Source organism: Carcharhinus amblyrhynchos, chromosome 9 (assembly GCF_965287045.1).
Source record: "Carcharhinus amblyrhynchos chromosome 9, sCarAmb.v2.hapA, whole genome shotgun sequence".
Classification (NCBI taxonomy): Eukaryota; Metazoa; Chordata; class Chondrichthyes; order Carcharhiniformes; family Carcharhinidae; genus Carcharhinus; species Carcharhinus amblyrhynchos.
In genome coordinates, this window is record NC_137332.1 from 38,626,244 (window position 1) to 38,646,380 (window position 20,137).

General features: G+C 41.8%; 1 protein-coding gene across 1 annotated transcript in view; it reads left to right on the top strand.

Moving 5' to 3' along the window:
- The first annotated feature begins 860 nt into the window (after nt 1-860).
- Nucleotides 861-20,137, top strand: part of faf1 (Fas (TNFRSF6) associated factor 1) — a 312,720-nt gene continuing 293,443 nt past the window's right edge. The window contains exons 1-2 of the mRNA XM_080195485.1: nt 861-1,295; nt 5,925-5,993. Coding sequence (XP_080051611.1) covers nt 1,254-1,295; nt 5,925-5,993 — 111 coding nt within the window. The 5' untranslated portion in view covers nt 861-1,253. The remainder of the gene's footprint in view (nt 1,296-5,924; nt 5,994-20,137) is intronic.

Consider the following 20,137-nt stretch of genomic DNA (forward strand, 5'->3'; position numbering starts at 1 on the left):
ATAAAGGATTACTGTAGGGAGAGAGAGTGCGGCAGGGATTGACCTGTACTGGAGGAGATTGCTGTGTGCTGGGGAGGGATTGCTTAGTATGGATTAGGACTGCTCTGTGCTGGGGGCCGAATTGCTCTGTGTTAGGGAAGGTTTCCTCTGTGCTGGGAGAGGGATTATTCTGTGCTGGGGGAGGGATTGCTGTGTGCTAGGGGAAGGTTTACTCTGTGCTGGGAAGGGATTGCTTTGCGCTGGAAGAGGGTTTACTCTGTGCTGGTAAGGGATTACTGTACTGGGGGAGGGATTGCTCTGTGCTGGGAAGGGATTGCTCTGTGCTGGGGGGATTGCTGTGTGTTGGGGAGAGATTGCTCTGTGCTGTGTGGGGGCTTGGGGTTTACTGTGCTGGGGGAGGGATTGCTGAATGCTGGGAGGGGAGTAATGGGTCGGGGAATTGCTCTGTGCTGGGGAGGGATTGTTTGGTGTTGGAGAGGATTGTCTGTGCTGGGGAGAGATTGTTCTGTGCTGGGAAGGGTTTACTCTGTGCTGTGGGACGGATTGCTATGTGCTGGGGAGGGATTGGTCTATGCTGGAGGTGTGGTGGGTGGGGGTTGCTGTGCTGTGGGACGGATTGCTGTGTACTGGGGAAGGATTGATCTGTGCTGGAGGTGTGGTGGGTGGAGGGGGGGGGGTGAGTTACGGTGCTGGGGAAAGGTTCTGTGCTGGGGTGGAATTACTCTAGATTGGGGAGGGTTTACTCTTTGCTGGAGGAGTGGGAGATTGTTGTGTGTTTGGGAGGGATTACTATGTGTTTGGAAGAGGGTTAACTTTATTAGTTAGGGAGGAATCACCCTGTGCCAAGAGGGTTTTTATTTGAGTTTGGGGAGGGTTTATTTTTGGCTGTAAAGTCTGTGTCCCTGAACCAGTTGACAGCCGCGTCACGTGGAGAAAGTGCCGTAAACGCGACGTTTATTTCCCTTCACGACAGCGTGACAAGCAAATTTGCTGAACGACAGTGCCGTAAAGCGAGGGGGACAAGCTCATTCTGACCGGGGGTATTGGCCGGTACTTTGTTTGGTTTTACACAGAATGCAGCGTGGTTTGGATATGTGTGGTTTTAGGCGGTAGTGGGGGAGTGCTGGCACAGCGGAGGGAGGCTGTTGACATCTCGGTGTTGGTTTAGCTGAGTGGCCGGGGGCAGGTTGGCGAGAGGCCACCTCCCTCCGTCCCTCCCTCAGCAGCCCAGCGCACTGCAAAGAAGCAGCAGAATGGCGGCCATGGACCGAGAGATGATTCTCGCCGACTTTCAGGTGCATTTGGTGTTTTCTCACGTCTTGTTCAGCGAATTGTGGATGGGGGAGGAACTTGACTACCTGTTCTGTGTGAAATGGCGGGTGTGTTGGAGCGGCTACCTGGTTGTCATGTAAAGAATTGCCCACATGTTGCGGCTGTGAAATGTAGCATCAGAAGATGTAGCTGACCCCATTCTTTGCCATAAATACACACGTCTTTAAAAACGTTATATATGACCGATTATATTTTTAATGGTGCGGTTTGCCGGAACATTCTCATATGTCACCAGGAATCTAAATGTTTGGTTTCTCAAGCACCATTCATGTACATTTCTTTAGGTGAAAGCAGCAGCCCCAGGGATCACAGAATGCAAAGGCGACAGATGCCCCCCATGCAGTTGATCACTTGTCGACATGCATATATACAGCTTGGGTTTTTTGTGGGGGTGGGTGTCCAGTTGTTTTGTGTAGAATTTCTAAATAGCTGCAGACAAAATTTCATAATTTTGGCTGAGTGGTCACAGTTGATGTGTAGCTCAATATGATTAGCCAGTTTGTACAGATCTTCCATTGAAGTACTTTGAGTTTCAATCATTGTTACTTATGTTAAATGTCTTGGGCAATTGTGTTTGAATTATTAGGTTCTGGTGTTTTTATGAGCTAAATCAATTCTGGTGGCGCATGTGAAATGTTTATCACAAATGCAGAATGTTAGTGGGAACTAAACATTGAATGTCACAAAACCAGGGCTGTAGGGATACAGCAGGAAACCAAACTGACTGAATTGTTTTACAGAGAGCAGTACATTGACATTTGTGCTTTGGAATCATCTATCAAGATGCCTAAGTTACCCGTTACTTCAATGTTAAATATTTGACAAGCTGTTCAAATGAGAAAACTGGAGCTGCAACTGAATTGGGAAACTGCATTGAACGAAGTAGAGAATTTATAGTATTTCTGGCCCTGATAATTTACTGATTCCTTAAGTGTGAGGATCAACATTTGTAACACCTGAAGGTTGATTATTCAGGCAGAAAAGCCTTAATTTTTGGAGGAAATATGAAAAATGATCAGCTTCTTTCCATGGGTTACAATTTATTTTTAGTAGCCATTGATTATATTGCTAAAGAAGTGTACAGTGCTGAAGAAATGTACAGTACTAAAAGCTCTTTTGCCTATTGTGTCTGTGCTAGCTATTTGTTCATGAATGTTATGAGAAGAGTTGTTACCAAAATCTGATGGTACAAGGAGTAGGGGACACAAATTTAAGATTTGGGGCAGGAAATTCAGGGAGGATGAGAGGGACAACTTTTTAATGCAGTGAGTGGTAATGATCTGGAACTTGATGCCAAGAGATGATCTATAATTCCAAATGGAATAGGCACTTGAGGGAAATAATTTTGCAGGACTGCAGGGGTAGAGCAGGGCACAGAACTGACTGAATTGCTTTAAAGAGAGTCGGTGTGGAATCATTGGGCCGAACAGTGGCCTCTAAAGCATTATGATTGATGTTGACAATAATGAGGAAGAAAAAAAGCAGGTGACAATATAAAATGGGGCAAGATGTTCCCCAGATGTAGAGAGGAAGAGAAACTGCTCCCCCTAGTGCTCATCTTTTAAAGCTCTAGCAGCATCGTGGATTCCATGCCAATTATCTTTCTTGCAGCTACGAAGAATCAGAGCAGTATGTTCTCAAAGGGAGGCTTGGATGGTTCTGCTGAAGTAGCTGAATTTTACCCACCTAAAATGGAGTATGTAATGCTTTTGTAGATAAACAGGTTCCATATTTTGATATGGGTACGTTTATTAGTTGTACCAAAAGCAGCTTAATTCCTGATTCTATGATGATTTGGCCGGGAAGTGTAATGCCTGAGCTCAACAAAGCCATGCAGACCAGCGAGAATCCCAGTGTTCAGTCTTTGATCTGTGCTACTATAGAGGAAAGGATCTGGATAGGATCGAAGTATGATGACAACAGAGTAGGGCTGAAATCCAGAGGAAGCTGCAGCATTGCTGGGACCGATGACATCAAAACGGTAAGCTTCAGGGAAAAGGAATCACTTAAGGAGAAGAAGGACCAGGACAGTGATTGGAAGGAGTAACAAATGAGAGCAGATGGCATGGCAAAAGGAAGTGGAATCAGAATCTTGCAGCATGCAATAAAGGGTTTTGGTTTGTCATATTTGTGCCAACTTGTGTTTGTATAGTGCCTTTAATATAACATGTCCCAAGGCACTTCAGAGTCATTCTAAAACAAAATACGACACTGAGTAACATTAGGGGACATTGATGCAGATGTCCAAAAGCTTAGATAAATATGTAAATTTTAAGGAATTCTTTCAAAAGGAGGAATGCAAAGTAGAGAGGTGCAGAAATTTAGGGAGGGCATTTAGAGCCTCGGCAGCTGAAGCATAGTCACCAGTATATATAATCCCATAACCCTACATATTACTCTTTGGGTTTCTGTCCATTTGACTGCCGATGGAATCTCTTCCACCGTTTTCTCTGGTATTGCATTCCAGAACTTCATAATCCTCTGTGTGGCGGGGGGAAGTAAGTTCACTCATTCTTTTGCCGATTTGTTCTGGATGTATGACCTCTGGTTACTAACCCACTTGCTAGATGAAACATTTTTCCTTCTATCAAAATGCTTTCTAATTTTGATTGCCTATGTTAGGGTCTCTTGTTTACAGTCTCACCTTCTGCAAGCTCTTGACTTAACTGTGGGGGCAGTGGCATAGTTGGCTAGTAACCCAGAGACCCAGGGTTATTCTTTGGGGATCCAGGTTTGAATTCTAGCATGGCAGTTACAGCGATGATGTATGGATAGGTCTTGATGCAATTAAGGGCACTGGCAACAGAGTTTTGAATAACCTCAGGTTTATGGAGAGTATGATGTGGGAGTTCGGTCAGAAGTATGTTGGAAGTCATGTTGAGAAGCAACCAAGGTATGGATGAGGATTTCAGCAGCAAACGAGGAGCTGAAGTGGTGAAATGGAGTTAGGGAGAAGTGGTGCGGATACGTGATTAAAAGCTTCTCTTAGGACCAAATGTGATACCAAGTTGTGAGCGTTTTGATTTGGCCTCAGTTGCTAGGGAGAGGGATTTAGACTGTTGCTAAGGAATGAAGTTTGTGGTAGGGAGTGAGAACAATGGCTTCAGTCTTTCTAATATTTAACTGGAGGAAATTTCTGCTCACCCAGTACTGGATTTTTAAACAGGCATTCTGCAAATTTGACAGTGGATGTGAGGTAAAGCAGGGTGTTGTTGAGGTACATGTCAAAGCTTACACTGTTTTTGAATGTTGTTGAGGGGCAGCATGTAGATGAGAAGTGGGATGTGACTGGAGTTGGACCCTTGGCAACACCAGGGATATCAGTGAAGGAGTGGGAAAAGAGCTGTTGCAGTTGGTACTTGTTTATGATTGGATAATTAAAATTGGAATAAGATGCCACCAAAGTTTACTTCCTTATTTGTATGGATTAGTTGTACAAAAATTGCATTGCAGAACATTATTCTGCATGGTATCCCTTTGCAGAGTGGCATACGGATTGATTCCCAGGTCTGATTTTATCATCCATGTGTTCCAGTTTTGGACTGCGATTTGGTGCTCTACAGTATCATTTTGCTATCCTTTCACCCATTTAAATCAATTTTTTTAATGTTTTCTAAATATTGAATTTAATATAACTAAAAATATTGAATAGATTTCAATTCATGTTTGACTGCATAACTGTACATTGGATAGCCTATCTGCACTTGGGCAACAGGTTTAAGTTCTGTAAGATGTCTGATTACCTTCTCCAATGTTGTTATGCTGAGATAGATGATGGATTCTTTCAAGACAACAGGGGAAGTTATGCCGTGTAAAGCAATGTTCCATCGGAACTACTGGTTTACTGTAACTGAATATATTAAATTCTTCCTTGATTGCATGGGTATCCCAGGGTCTTGCTGGTGGTGTGAGTCAGTGAATACCTTTCCCAAAGTATTGTCTGTATATTCACAAAAAAGTGAGCTTTATTTTATAGTAGTAGTTAAGCAACTCTGGAATTACTTAAATGAATTGGTAGGTGCTCTGTGTCTTGTACTAATAACTGGCATGTGCTGCTGTGATTGAATGTTTATTCCATTTGTAAGAAATGACAGTCTTGTTTTTTTTTACTGCTGCTTTGGGGATTGAATTACAGCACAATGTTAATTTATTCTGGGACAGCCATAACTACATGGCTTTTCTTTTTTTATTGTGTGTGAGTTTAAGGCAACCAAAATAAAGCAAGATGACATACAAGATACAATAGCTGCCTCTGGTTAAGTTATTTGGACAAGTTGCATAATCTTTGATTTTATTCCCTGAAATTTGAATAGTTGAATCGTGATCAAATGCAATGTTCACACCTCCTGTCCTCCCCCCACCACCCCTGCCCTAATCCCCCCCACACTGCAATCTCTTCTACTGCTTGCTCCCCCACCACCTTATTTCAAATTTAAATTTAAAAAAGATGCATTCTGTTACACGATGCAGATTTGTAAGTCAAGTTCTACGATGCAAAGTTATCATTTGTAATTTGTAAATGTCTCACATACAGAAAATGTTATTGGCATTTACAAATGTTTGCCTTTTTAAATATTTTTTGTTTACTGTAGGCATGCACCGGAATTGAAAATATTGATGAAGCTATTACGTTGCTTGAACAGAATAATTGGGATTTAGTGGTAAGTACCTGATGACAATTGTGAAACTAATAATTTTGAACCATGTAGTAATTTCGGGAAGTCTTTCGCTAAATTGTGGCATTCTTGGAAAAAAAGTGAAAAATGTGTAACACAATTAATTTGCTGTACCAGTAAGATTAGATTGTTGCTGAAGCATGACATATAGCGGCATGTGATGGCATAGCATAAGTCATTTTTAATTAATCTGTATCCATCTTATTTCTCGTCTACATGATGGCACTCGGTGGCATCATCTGACACAATTCCAACTGCACGTGTACAGTACTTCACAAGCTGTCTCAATCTCTCCGCTATTTATGATTTATGCTGCTCACTCAACATCCAGTATTGGATGTATAGAGATTTCCTCCAATTAATTATTGGAAGATCAAAGCCATTGCTTTCAGTCATTGCTGCAAACTTCATTACGTAGCATAAAACTCTAAGCAGCTGCCTGACTACTGCTTGAGGTTGAACCAGGCTGTTTGCCACCTCAATTTCTGTGTAATCCTGAGTTGATCTTTAACCCTGTATGCTTTCCATCACCAGTAATGCCCAATGCCACTCTATCCTTGCCACACCCCATGTGTGGATAAAAATGTCAACCAGGCCCTTGTTGCTTCCAGACTTGACTCTTGTTGTGCTTTCCTGAATGACCTTCCACCCTTCACAAATTTAAGCTATTGCAAAGTGCTGGATACAAGTAGCAGAACTGAGAAATTTCCACAGTTTGGTGCAATCTTGACATTTGGTTAATGAATTCTTCCTTTTTAAGTGTGTTTTCCAACCTCCGCTGCTGACGGTTACCACCTGCAATGTAGCCAAAGCTGGGAGGAGAAAGTCTCAGCGCAGAAAATCTCTATCAGTAACGGTGCTGGGAGAGGATCTTGGGGAGCCGCCATTGCTTTCTTTACCGGTTCTTGTTTTTGCTGGTTACTGGTGTCACAGTAATTTGCGAAAGATTTTATTTTTAGATTGTACATTTATTCATGGGATGCAGGCATTGCTGGCAAGGCCAGCAAATGTTGCCTTTAGCAAATTGTCCCTGAAAAGATAGAGAGTTTTAAAAAAAAAAGGAGTCACTTTGGAGAATAGTTTAACAAGCATTGCTGCAGTCCTTTGCTTTGCATGTACATAGTGCAACTTGTGGGCCGAAGGGCCTGTTTGTGCTGTAGTTTTTCTATGTTCTATAATCTGACAATGTCATGTTCAGATGTCAGTATAGACTTCATCCTGTATCCTATGCAGTAACTGCATTGACTGTTGTAATGCTGAGGCCACTTTGTTGATTTGATACAAATGCATTGATCTGCAGTCTTGATGGTTTAAAAAAAGGTAAACAAAGGTAATATTTCTACCCACTTGATGTCTGATAATTCTACCTGTCTGAAGTCACCTAGAATCATTTGCATTTCACTGCAGATCATCATAAGTGAAAATAGTTGTGTGTTTTCTTGTCACAAATTCAAAACTTTTTGACTTCAGCCACTACTTTTCAATCCTTTTAGTCTTCGGCCATTCATCCCTTTATATACTAATTCGCATAGCATCCCTTTTACCCATCACCATTGTTCTCGCTGACCTACGTTGGCGGCTGATCTGGTAATGTCTCATCTGAAATTCTCGTCTTTGAGTTTGCACCCTATTTCTGACTTCTTTACCATTGCTACCTTTCAATACCTGTGCCCCTCAGTTCTGATTTATTGTGCACCCCAATGACCATTTCTGTATCATTTATCAGATGTACTTTCATTTGCCTTGGTTCTAAGTTTTAGAATTTCATTCCTCGCTCCTTTTAAAATGCTCATTAAGAAGACCTACATCTTTGACTAAACTTTTTGTTGCTTGTCCTGATATATTCTCATGTAGCTTAGATTCACATTTTTGTATGGTAACACTCCTATGAAGTTCCTTGGGGTTCTTTATTATGTTAAAGGTACTATGTAAGTACAGATTGATGCTAGTGTTGTAGTTGTAGATTTGATTAGTATTCTCCTGGTGGTCTATTGTATTTCTGCTGGTACAGATGTTCTTATGTTTTGACTTTTACAACTTGGCCATGTGGTGGAAATGGCTGTTAATATTCTGATTTAATCCACCTTAATTACCACTGACAAACATTCCTTCCATACACTTTTGTGTGCTCTCCTTTCTTCTTCATAGCCCAGTGACACAATAGTTGTAAAGGCTCCCACATACTCCCACCTAAGCTTGTCCAGTTCAACACATATCTGAAATTTAAGTCTGAACCCATATTGTTGAGGTAGACATTACATAACTCTGACAAAATGTTTTTGAAAAATAAATTTTGCATTCAGTACTCTTTCAAAATTGATTAAAGAAACTCTGAAATCTAAATCCAGTATTGAACACCTCTCAGATGGCGATAAAATGCAGGCCTTTCTTGGAATAGAGCTTATTTTACCATACTTAAGAATACATTATTCATTGTGAATATAATGTTCAAGCCATGCTTGTTATCTATCTGGGACTGTTAATATAGCTTTGGGTCATGGAATAATATATTTGAACAGAGGGCTGTGTAACCAAGATCTTTATACTTTGAGTTCAATGGCTGAAAGTGAGGAAATAAATTAATGGATAACACAAAAAGGAATTTAAAAGCTTTTTGCCTATGTAAAAATAGTTGAAAGATGGGGCTGATCAGAGACACAAAAGATAGGAGACAGAGAGCATGGGTGAGGTACTAAATAAGTACTTGACATCTGTCTTGGAGAACAGGTTGCTATTAATGCAGCACTAACATAATATTAGGTAGAGAGAATAAAAGCATATTAAACAAAAGGCTGTTTAAACATTGCCTGCCTTTTTAAACTAGGCTTGGTTGGGATGCATCCTTAGTTATTCAGGGAAGTAAGGGTGGAAATTCCAGAAGGTTTGGTTGCAATCTTCCTTGGATAATGTGGGTGATACCAGAGGACAAGTAGATTGCAAATATTAAGCCTCAAATAAAAGGAAGAATGATAAACTTGCCAATTACGGGTCAGCCTACCAAATGTTGGTGGGGGAAGATTTTCTACTGGCAACAATTCAGGGTGAAATTAAGTATTGCTTGGAAAGTCAGAATTTATGGAAAGGCAAGCAATTAACTAACCTAAGTTTTTAAAGTTGTAATAGAAATGGTTGATGCTGTGATTCTGTGACTTTGAGAAGATATTTGACAGAGTTACCACACTATAAACCTGTAAGCAAAATTAGAGCTTGTGGGTTAAAGAAACATTGATATAAGAACATAAGAAATAGGAGCAGGGGTAGGCCATCTAGCCCTTCAAGCCTGCCCCGCCATTCAATAAGATCATGGCTGATCTGTCGTGTCTCAGTTCCACATTCCCACCCTCTCCCCATAACCCTTAATCCCCTTGCCTATCAAAAACCTATCAACCCACGTCTTAAATATATTTAGCGAGGCAGCCTCCACCACTTCAATTCCAGAGATTCACCACCCTTTGAGTGAAGAAGTTCCTCCTCAACTCTGTTCTGAACCCCCCCCCCCCCCCCCCCCCCCCCCCCCCCCCTTTATCTTGAGGCTGTGCCCTCTAGTCCTACTGTCCTTTCTGAGCGGGAAGAGCCTCTCCACCTCTATCCTATCCATCCCATTCATCATCTTATATGTCTCAATGAGATCTCCCCTCATTCTTCTAAACTTAACGAGTACAAGCCCAGTTTATTCAGCCTTTCCTCATAGTTCAACCCCCTCAACTCTGGTATCAGCCTAGTAAACCTCCTCTGCACTCCCTCCAAGGCCAAAATATCCTAGTGTAAGTGCGGCGACCAAAACTGCACACAGTACTCCAGCTGCGGCCTCACCAGTGCCTTGTACAGTTGCAGCAAGACCTCCCTACTTTTATATTCAATCCCCCTTGCTATGAAGGCCAGCATCCCATTTGTCTTCCTGACCACCTGCTGCAGCTGCAGGCTGGGTTTTTGCGACTCATGCACAAGGACCCCGAGGTCCCTCTGCACTGTTGCATACTGCAGTTTTTTGCCATGTAAGTAATAGTCCTTCCTACCATTATTCCTACCAAAGTGGATAACTTCACACTTGCCAACATTAAATTCCATTTGCCAGTTCCTGGCCCATTCGCCCAGCCTATCTAGATCCCTCTGCAGACTTTCCACGCCCTCCGCACAATTTGCCGTTCCACCAATCTTGGTGTCATCAGCAAATTTCGACACCATACACTCGGTTCCCTCCTCCAGATCATCTATATAAATGGTAAATAGCTGAGGCCCTAGCACCAACCCCTGGGGCACTCCACTAGTCATCAACCGCCAATCCGAATAGCACCCATTGACCCCCACTCTCTGCCTCCTATTTGACGGCCAATCCCCTATCCACGCTAACACCCTACCCCCAACTCCATGCCCCCTGACCTTCTGTAATAACCTCTTGTGCGGCACCTTATCAAACGCCTTCTGAAAATCAAGAAACACCACATCCACCGGCTCTCCTCTATCCACCGCCCTAGACACATCCTCATAGAACTCCAATAAATTCGTCAGACACGACTTCCCCTTAACGAGACCGTGCTGCATCTGCTCTATCAAACAATTCTCCTCAAGATGCCTCGCTATTTTCTCCTTGATCACGGATTCTAACATTTTACCTACAACAGATGTTAAACTAACCGGCCTATAATTCCCTGCCTTTTGCCTGGCACCCTTCTTAAACAACGGCGTAACATTAGCCGTTTTCCAATCTTCTGGCACTTCCCCGGAATCCAGCGAGGTTTGGAAAATAATCACCAAGGCATCCGCTGTCACCTCTGCCATTTCTTTCAGAACCCTTGGATGCTTTCCATCCGGTCCTGGGGACTTGTCGACAATCAGTCCCTCCAGTCTTTCGAGCACTGCCTCTCTAGTAACATTGCCCTCCATTACAAGCATGGCTTGAACATTATATTCACAATGAATAATGTATTCTTAAGGATAAGTATGGTAAAATAAGCTCTATTCCAAGAAAGGGAGTGAGTAAAATTGGATTAAGGTCAGAAGGTAGAGAGCAGTGGTGGATGATTTTTTTCAGACTGGAGCAAAGTACACACTGTTCCCCAGATGTTGGAATTGCGGCTTTTTAAATTTATATTAATGACCTGGGTATATGGCATAATTTGGAAGTTTGCATAATCAATGAGAATAATAGCAGGAGAGGGCATAATTTGATTAAATAGACGCATTTCAGATTAAATTCAACGAATTAAATTCCTCTTGATAAGAATAAAAGGCAATATAAACTAAATGCTACAATTTTAAAGTGAAGTGCAGGGTTCGAGACCCTGGGTTTATGTACACAAAGATGGAATGACAAGTTAGGAAAGACTTTAAGAAAACGCATACACAATTCTGACGTTAATCAAGGTGAAGAGTATAAAAAGCGACAAAATTGTGTTACGTTTTACAAAAGGTTGGCTGGACCTCATTTGGGCATTGTACTTTAGAAAGGAGTAGTTTTTATTCCTTCATGGGATATGCGTTTGTTCCCAAGGCCAACAATTTTTGTCCATAATGAAGTGCCCTTGATAGTTGTGGTAAGCTGCCTTGAACTGCTGCAGTCCATGTGCTGTAAGTGATAAAGGCAAAGTACTGCAGACACTGGAATCTGAAACAAAAACAGAAAATGAAAGGATAATATAGGTACAAGTCAGGATAATGTGTGGCATGGAGGGGAATGGCGGTGGTCCCATACTGCTTCAGGTGGTAACAAAACTGTGATGAGATGCATTTTGAATTTTCATATGGAGTATTGAAACCTGAGTGAAATAAATTGAAATTACTCTGCCTGCATTGCAAAACCAAAAAGCAAATCAGAACTGTAATAATCTTGAATATACCTTTACCTTGTATTCATTGCTGCTGCACATGCAATTGTTCAGCTGAACCCTCCAAGAAAGCACCATCTGACTGACTACTGATATTTGGCCAGCCTCAATTTACTAGAAGTACTTCCATTGGCTGCGAAATATTTCCCTTGAAGTTCAGTTGCTTTCACAGTTCTTAATGCTGATCAGCCAGGTGCCAAGAGCAGTCCTGGGATATATCGGGAAATTCCTGCGAGCTATAGTTTACTCAGGTCTATTCTAGGTGGGAGGGGTTGCAGGTTTGGAAGACGATGTTGAAGGAGGATTGGTGAGTTCCTCATTGCTGTCACTGTGTGTCAGTAGTGGAGGGAGTGAGTGAATGTTTAAAATGGTTGAGAAGGCACCAATCAAGTGGGCTGATTTGTTTTGGATGGTGTGGAACTTCTTGAATGGTGTTGGAGTTGCACTCAACCAGTCAAGTGAAGAATATTCCGTCATCTTCTTGACTTCTGCCATTGTATATAATGAATAGATTTCACAGAGTCAGGAAGTGAGCTACTCACTGTTATCAAGACCACGGAGAGGGTGTAGAAAATATTTTTTAGAATGCTGCCAGGGATGAGGACTTGAATAATGTAAAAAGACTGGTGAAGCTCTGTTGTTTTTCTTGGGGCAGGGAGGTTTAATGGGAAATTGAAGAGTGGTCAAAATATTAAAGTTTTAACAGAATAAGAAGAACCTGTTCCTAGTGATAGGGTTGGTGAGCAGGGTACACAGATTTAAGCTGATTGTCCAAAATAACAGGTGACATGAGGAAACTTTTTAACAGTGCATTGTTATGACTAAGAATGTTGTAGCTTATGATTGGAAATTTGAAGGGGAAAAAAGTTGTAGGCTTTGAAGTGGGATTCTTCACTATCTCAACTACAGAACGAGTGCGGAATTAATGTGCCAAATGTTGGCCTCCGATGCTGTATCATTCTATGAAATATGTAAGTGGAGTTACGTTTAAAGAAAAATGTAGAGTAACTTGGGAAAAATTGAAAGCTAAAGCTAGTTGGATTTAGCATTAGCTAATTTGAATTCAGCTGTTTAAGATAGAGGATTGGTTGTCAAATAGGAGGCAGAGAGTGGGGGTCAACGGGTGCTATTCGGATTGGCGGATGGTGACTAGTGGAGTGCCCCAGGGGTCGGTGCTGGGGCCTCAGCTTTTTACCATTTATATAGATGATCTGGAGGAGGGAACCTAGTGTAGAGTGTCGAAATTTGCTGATGACACCAAGATTGGGGGAACGGCAAATTGTGCGGAGGGTGTGGAGAGTCTACAGAAGGATCTAGATAGGCTGGGTGAATGGGCCAGGAAATGGCAAATGGAATTTAATGTTGGCAAGTGTGAGGTGGTCCACTTTGGTAGGAAGAATGGTAGGAAGGACTATTACTTACGGGGCGAAAAACTGCAACAGGCGACGGTGCAGAGGGACCTCGGGGTCCTTGTGCATCAGTCGCAAGACCCAGCTTGCAGGTGCAGCAGGTGGTCAGGAAGGCGAATGGGATGCTGGCCTTCATAGCGAGGGGGATTGAATATAAAAGTAGGGAGGTCTTGCTGCAGCTGTATAGGGCATTGGTGAGGCCGCAGCTGGAGTACTGTGTGCAGTTTTGGGCGCCGCACCTGCGCAAAGATATTTTGGCCTTGGAGGGAGTGCAGAGGAGGTTTACTAGGCTGATACCGGAGTTGAGGGGGTTGAGCTATGAGGAGAGGCTGAATAAACTAGGCTTGTACTCGTTAGAGTTTAGAAGAATGAGGGGAGATCTCATTGAGACGTATAAGATGATGAATGGGATGGATAGGATAGAGGTGGAAAGACTCTTCCCGCTCAAAAAAGACAGTAGGACTAGGGGGCACAGCCTCAAGATAAAAGGGGGGCGGTTTAGAACGGAGTTGAGGAGGAACTTCACTCAAAGGGTGGTGAATCTCTGGAATTCTCTACCCGTTGAAGTGGTGGAGGCTGCCTCGCTAAATATTTTTAAGACGCGGGTTGATGGGTTTTTGATAGGAGAGGGGATTAAGGGTCATGGGGAGAGGGCGGGAAAGTGGAACTGAGCAGCGACAGATCAGCCATGATCTTATTGAATGGCGGGGCAGGCTCGAAGGGCTGGATGGCCTACTCCTGCTCCTATTTCTTATGTTCTTAAGACCATTTTTTGAAATGCAATACTCTTATTCAAGTATAACTCTGTTATCTCTCTCTATTGTATACAGGAGAATTGGACCTGCATAGAAATTTGCCATGTTTTTTCTTCAGTATTTTAGATGCAGAGAAACCATACTTTATTGTAACACCTTGACACAGTGCAACTGAGAAAGCATTACATAATACAGTGAGAATATAAGAGAGAAATTGTGTGATGGAGTGAAATGAAGTGGTTTCATGACAAACGTTTATTATGTCTAAAATTACCATGAATTTAATTCGTTGTAATAAACTTATCCTGCATCGATGGAAAAACAAAATCTTCAACAGAAAAATGCCTCAGCTTTGTGCATATTTGCCTAGGTCACATTCATTTTCTCCACTTGGTGGGGGACTGTTAACCTGGCCTCTACTCTGTCTGCTGGCTCAGCTGAGAAGGAGAGCTTATGACCAAGTTTTGTTGTTCTGTCTTAGTGTGGGAGCACAATACGCTGTGCTGCACAGGAATGCAACCTGCTAACTCATTCAATTTAAAATAGTTTGTTTGGTACTATTTGGAAGGTTCCAGGTGACACATTCCAGAATTTTACTGAACGTTAGTTGGTCTCCCATTTATCTATTTTTCTACCCTGATTCTTCCTCTTGCAGTTTTTGTCTTCCTTTCCCTTTGCATATTGTTTTCTTGTTCATTCTTGCTGCTTTGGAGTTATCATTTAGCTTTTGCATAGTCATGACTCAAGCATACTTAGTAAGTTACATGGTGCGTTTTCTGCATTTTGTAGTCTCTGGTTTGTGGTGATTAGGCTCGGGTGTGCAAAGATTGTGCCGGCACTGTGAAAAACAAATCATGAAGCAATGCATGTACTAAAGGAAGAGAGAGCGCAATTGGTACTTTTAAAAATTTATTATTAGTGTCCCAAGTAGGCTTACATTAACAATGCAATGAAAGTCCCCTAGTCGCCACACTCCGGGTACACTGAGGGAGAATTTAGCATGGCCAATGCACCTAAAGAGCATGTCTTTTGGACTGTGGGAGGAAACTGGAGCACCCAGAGGAAACCCATGCAGACAGTGACCTAAGCCGAGAATTGAACCCAGGTCCCTGGCGCTGAGAGGCAGTAGTGCTAACCACTGTGTCGTCCCTACATGATACATTAATTAGAAAGTGTGTCAAAGAGAAGACCTTTATGTACTATGTGAGCAAATGAACAAACAGCAGCTGATTGTATGCAAGTCACCCAGCTACACATGCGTACCCTATGCAAGTGAAAGCAATTGTACATGCGCTCAGCACAGCTGAAAAACAAATGAACACATGAAGCCACAAGAAAGAACGCTAACCAGGGAGGCAGTATGTGACTGACCCACAAGAGATCCTGCACCATACAATAACTGAGAGAAAGTACTTGAGCACTTGTGATGTCACCAACACCCTTTGCAATTGTAGAAAATCATCCCTACTTATATATGACATTCCTCTTACAATAAACAACAACGTGCTTTCCTAATCACTTGCTATTCCTACATACCAAATTTTTGTGTTTCATGTATGCAGAAGCTTCAGATTCCTATGCAGAGTTCTGTGATCCCTCCATTTAAATAATATGCTCCTTTTTTATTCTTCCTTTCAAAGCGGACAAGCTCATATTTCCTATATTATATACCACCTACCAATGTTTTCTCCACTCTCTGTACCTACCTTTCTGCCTTTGCAGACTCCAGCTGTTCTCTTCACAACTTTCCTACCTATCTCTGTGTCAACAGCAAATTTAGCAACCATACATCTGATCCCTTCATCCATGTCATTGATATAGATTGTAAGTAGTTGATCCCTGTGACACTTCACTTGTCACGTGACAGCCATTGACACCAGAGAGAGAATGTACTAGAAATGAATTGCACATTATTGTCACTGTTACAATCCCAGCTGATTCTACTGGACAGTCAGATCTCGGAATGGAACACTGGCTCAATAGGTCAGAACTTTTATTTTTTTGTTTAGGGACTTGGATGAACAGAGTTGCAGGACTGCTGATTTAACTTTCAACAAAGGAATAAAACCAAGTTTTATACAGTACTGCTTTACCCCAACTATACCTTTACAAATATATAAAGATGTATAAGGATTGCACAGGTTACAAAATATATCTTGTGTTCTCAGTAAGTACATTGGCCATGTAAACCAGTAGATGAAATGTGATCAACCACATCTCATTCTGAAACCAAGTGACAGGTGCCACCCAATACTACAACTTTTGTGGATTTCTCGTCAAATCCCTCAGGTATTTGTCATACTGTGATCTAAAAGGTCTCACTGAAACTCTGGACTTCCACACAACTGTTTCCAAACTCCACCGTCAAAGAACACGCTTTGGAATCTACACCCAAACAACTCTCTCTCACAGATGCCTTCACCAAAGGCCCACTTCGAGGATTTTATTCTCTCCTTTTGTTATTCCTGTGTCTTGGATTGCCACGGGCATTCAAGCTTCTACACAATCTTTCTCTGGTACCTAGCCAGTAGAACACTTCACAGGTTGTATTAATGTAGTAACGTAGAAAGTAGGAATAGGACGTTTGGCCCCTCAAGCCTGCTCTGTTGTTCATTTTGATTGTAGCAGATAATCAAATTTAATATCCTTGATCCCTTTTAAGCCCAAAAGTCTATATATAATTTCTTCTTGAAATCACACAACATTTTGGCATCAACTACTTTCTACGGTGGTGAATTCCACAGATTCACCACTCCGTAAAGAAATTTGTCCTCATTGTCCTAAAAGGTTTACCCCATGCCTTCAAATTATGACCCCCAGTTCTTGACTCCCTCACATTGAAAACACTATGAAATCCCCTCTTACTCTTCTGAACTCCAATGAATATATTCCTAACTGACTTAGTCTCTCCTCATTTGGCAGTCCAGCCATCCCAGGAATCAGTATGGCAAACCTTTGCTGTACTCCCTTGATAGCAAGATCATCCTTCCTCAGATAAGGACACTAAAACTGCATATGCTACTCCAGATGTGGCTTCACCAATGCCCTGTACAATTGCAGTAAAACATCCCTATTTCTCTACTCAAATCCTCTTGACAGGAAGGCCAGTATACCATTTGCTTTCTTTACTGCCTCCTGTACCTGTGCACTTACTTTGTGACTGATACACAAGGACACCAAGATCTCGCTAAGTATCCACCTCTCTCAGTTTACACACATTCAAATAATAATCTGCCTTCCTATTACTACCAAAGTGTATAATCTCACGTTTATCCACATATGCCCATTCACTCAGCCTGTCCCATTCAGTCAAGCATCTCTGCATCTCCCTCACTGCTCACCTTCCCACCCAATTTTGTACCATCCGCAAATTTGGAGGTAACCCATTCAGTTCTTTCTTTAAATCGTTAATTTATAATGTGAGCAATTGGTATCCCACAAATCACTGCCTGCCAAATCAGAAAAAGACCCATTTATGCCCACTTCTAGCTTCCTATCTGCTAACCAGCTTTCTATCCATCTCAAGACACTACCTGCAGTCCCATGTGCTTTAACTTTACATAGTAGTCTGCCATGTAGATCTTGTTGAAAGTCTTCTGAAAGTCTAAATAAACCATATTTACCAGTTTTCCTTGGCCAGCTCTACCAGTTACATCCTCAAAGAATTCCAATAGATTAGTCCAGCATGATTTCCCCTTTGTAAATCCATGTTGACTTTGTCTGATCATACCACCGCTTTCCAAACGCTGAGCTATGAAATCCTTGATAATGATTGTTAGCAACTTCCAGTACTGATGTTAAGCTCATTGGTTTTGATTTTAATTTGATTTATTATTGTCACTTTGGTATACAGTGAAAAGTATTGACCCTTGTGTACTAAAAAGACAATGCATTCTGTTCATAAAGGAGAGGGTGCAGAGTGTAGTGTTACAGTCATAGCTAGGGTGTAGAAAAAGATCAACTTAATATAAGGTAGGTCCATTCAAAAATCTGATGGCAGCAGGGAAGAAGCTATTCTTGAGTCAGTTGGTATGTGATCTCGGACTTTTGTATCTTTTTACTGACGGAAGAAGGTGGAAGAGATTATGTCTGGGGTGCAGGGGGCCCTTGATTATGCTGGCTGCTTTTCTGAGGCAGCATGAAATGTAGACAGAGCCAGTGGATGGGAGGCTGGTTTGTGTTTTGGAGTGGGCTTTGTTCACAGTCCTTTGTAGTTTCTTGCAGTCTATAATTGGTCTACAGTTCCCTGTTTACACTCCATCTTCCTCCTTGAATAGCAGGCTTACATCAGCTACCCTCCAATCTGTAGGAGCCCATCCAGAATTCAAAGAACTTTGGAAAATGACCACCAATGGATCTGCTATTTCCAGGGTAATTTCCTTAAGTATTCGCGGATGACGAATATCTGGCCTTGGAGATTTATCCATCTCCAATCCCGTTAATTTCCCCAAAACCATTTCTTTATTAATACTGATTTCCTTCAGATCCTCACTAAAACTTGTTAGTCTCAGAACTTCTGGTACATTGTTCATGTCTTCCTTGGTGAAGACGGAAGTGTGGATTTAGTTCCTCAGCCATTTCTTTGTTCCCCATTATGAATCTTCCCATTTATGACAAGCGATTTCGATACTTTTGTCCATCCTCCCTGGTGTCTGGGACTTTGTTTTGGGATACACCATAAGATATAGGAGCAGAATCAGGCCATTGGGCCCATTTAAATCTGCTCTGTCATTCAATCATAGCTGATAAGCTTCTCAACCCCATTCTCTCGTTTTTCCTCCATAACCTTTGATCCCTTTACTATTCACAAACCTATCTATCTCTGACTTAAATATACTCAATGACCTGGCTGCCACAGCCTTCTGTGGCAATGAATTCCAGCAATTCACCACTCTCTGGCTGAAGAAAGTCCTCCTTTATTCTGAGGCTGTGTCCTCGGATCCTAGCCTTCCCAACTAAAGAAAACAGCTTCCCTACGTCCACGCTATCCAGGCCTTCCAGTATTGTGTAAGTTTCAATGAGATACCCCCTCATCCTTCTAAACTCCATTAAGTACAGACCCAGAGCCCTCATATTTCAAGCTTTTCATTCCCAAGATCATTCTCGTGAACCTCTTCTGAACCCTCCAAGGCCAGCAAGTACATCCAACCTTAAATACAGGGCCCAAAATTGCTCAGTGTTCCAAATGTAGCCTGATCAAAGCCTCTTAAACCCTCATCTGCTCCCTGCAGCTCCCTTCTCCTCTCCAACTTCTCCTAGCCCTAACTTACTATGAACTCAAAAGTTCTATCCTAGGTTGGCCCTGGTTGCTAAGCAATAATCTAATTTTCTTTTAAGCCATGTTTGCTTTCATGTTTAAACCCTCATCATGCACGCATCTAATCCAAACTGAACTTATTAACCCTTTCAAATATAAAAATCACAAAATTTGCTTAAATGCCTTATTTTTAATACCTACAAATATACATTACTTAAAGCTGTCTCTTTTCTGACATCATTCCCCAATATGGTGAAGAGTGCATCATATTCTGCAAAGGCCATACAGGAGACTACAGTGATGACACAGGCAGGATTGTAAGTAGTGTTAATGAAAGCCCAAAATTACAAAGAGATACTGAAAGATCAAGTGAATGGGACCTCATAATAGATTAGTGCAATTTGTACATGGTACAAAGCTGGAATCGCTGGAGGTCTAAAGTGACTTATTCATGACATTTTACCAATTTATATACAATTACAGATAATAATTAGAAAGATAAATGGAACACTGGTCTTTATATCTAGAGAGCTAGAATACAGCAGGATAGAAGCCTTGCTTCAGTTAAACATATCTCCTTTTAGACCACATGGCTACTCTGGGCACCACACTTTCGGAAGGATATATTAACATTGAAGAGAATGTAACACAGAATTTTACCCAGACCCCAAGGGTTAAATTCAAGAAGAGGTTATGTAAACTAGAGCTGTACTCCTAGAATTTAGAAGATCTAATGATTTCAATTTTTAAGATGGGAAGGGGAACAGATTTGGGGGGGGTTGGGTGGGGTGCGGGTGAGAATGAAATTGCTGATTGGGGAGGCTAGGATGAGACTTTTAAAAAAAAATTAGGGCAAGAGTTTTTGAGTGAAATTAAGAAGCTC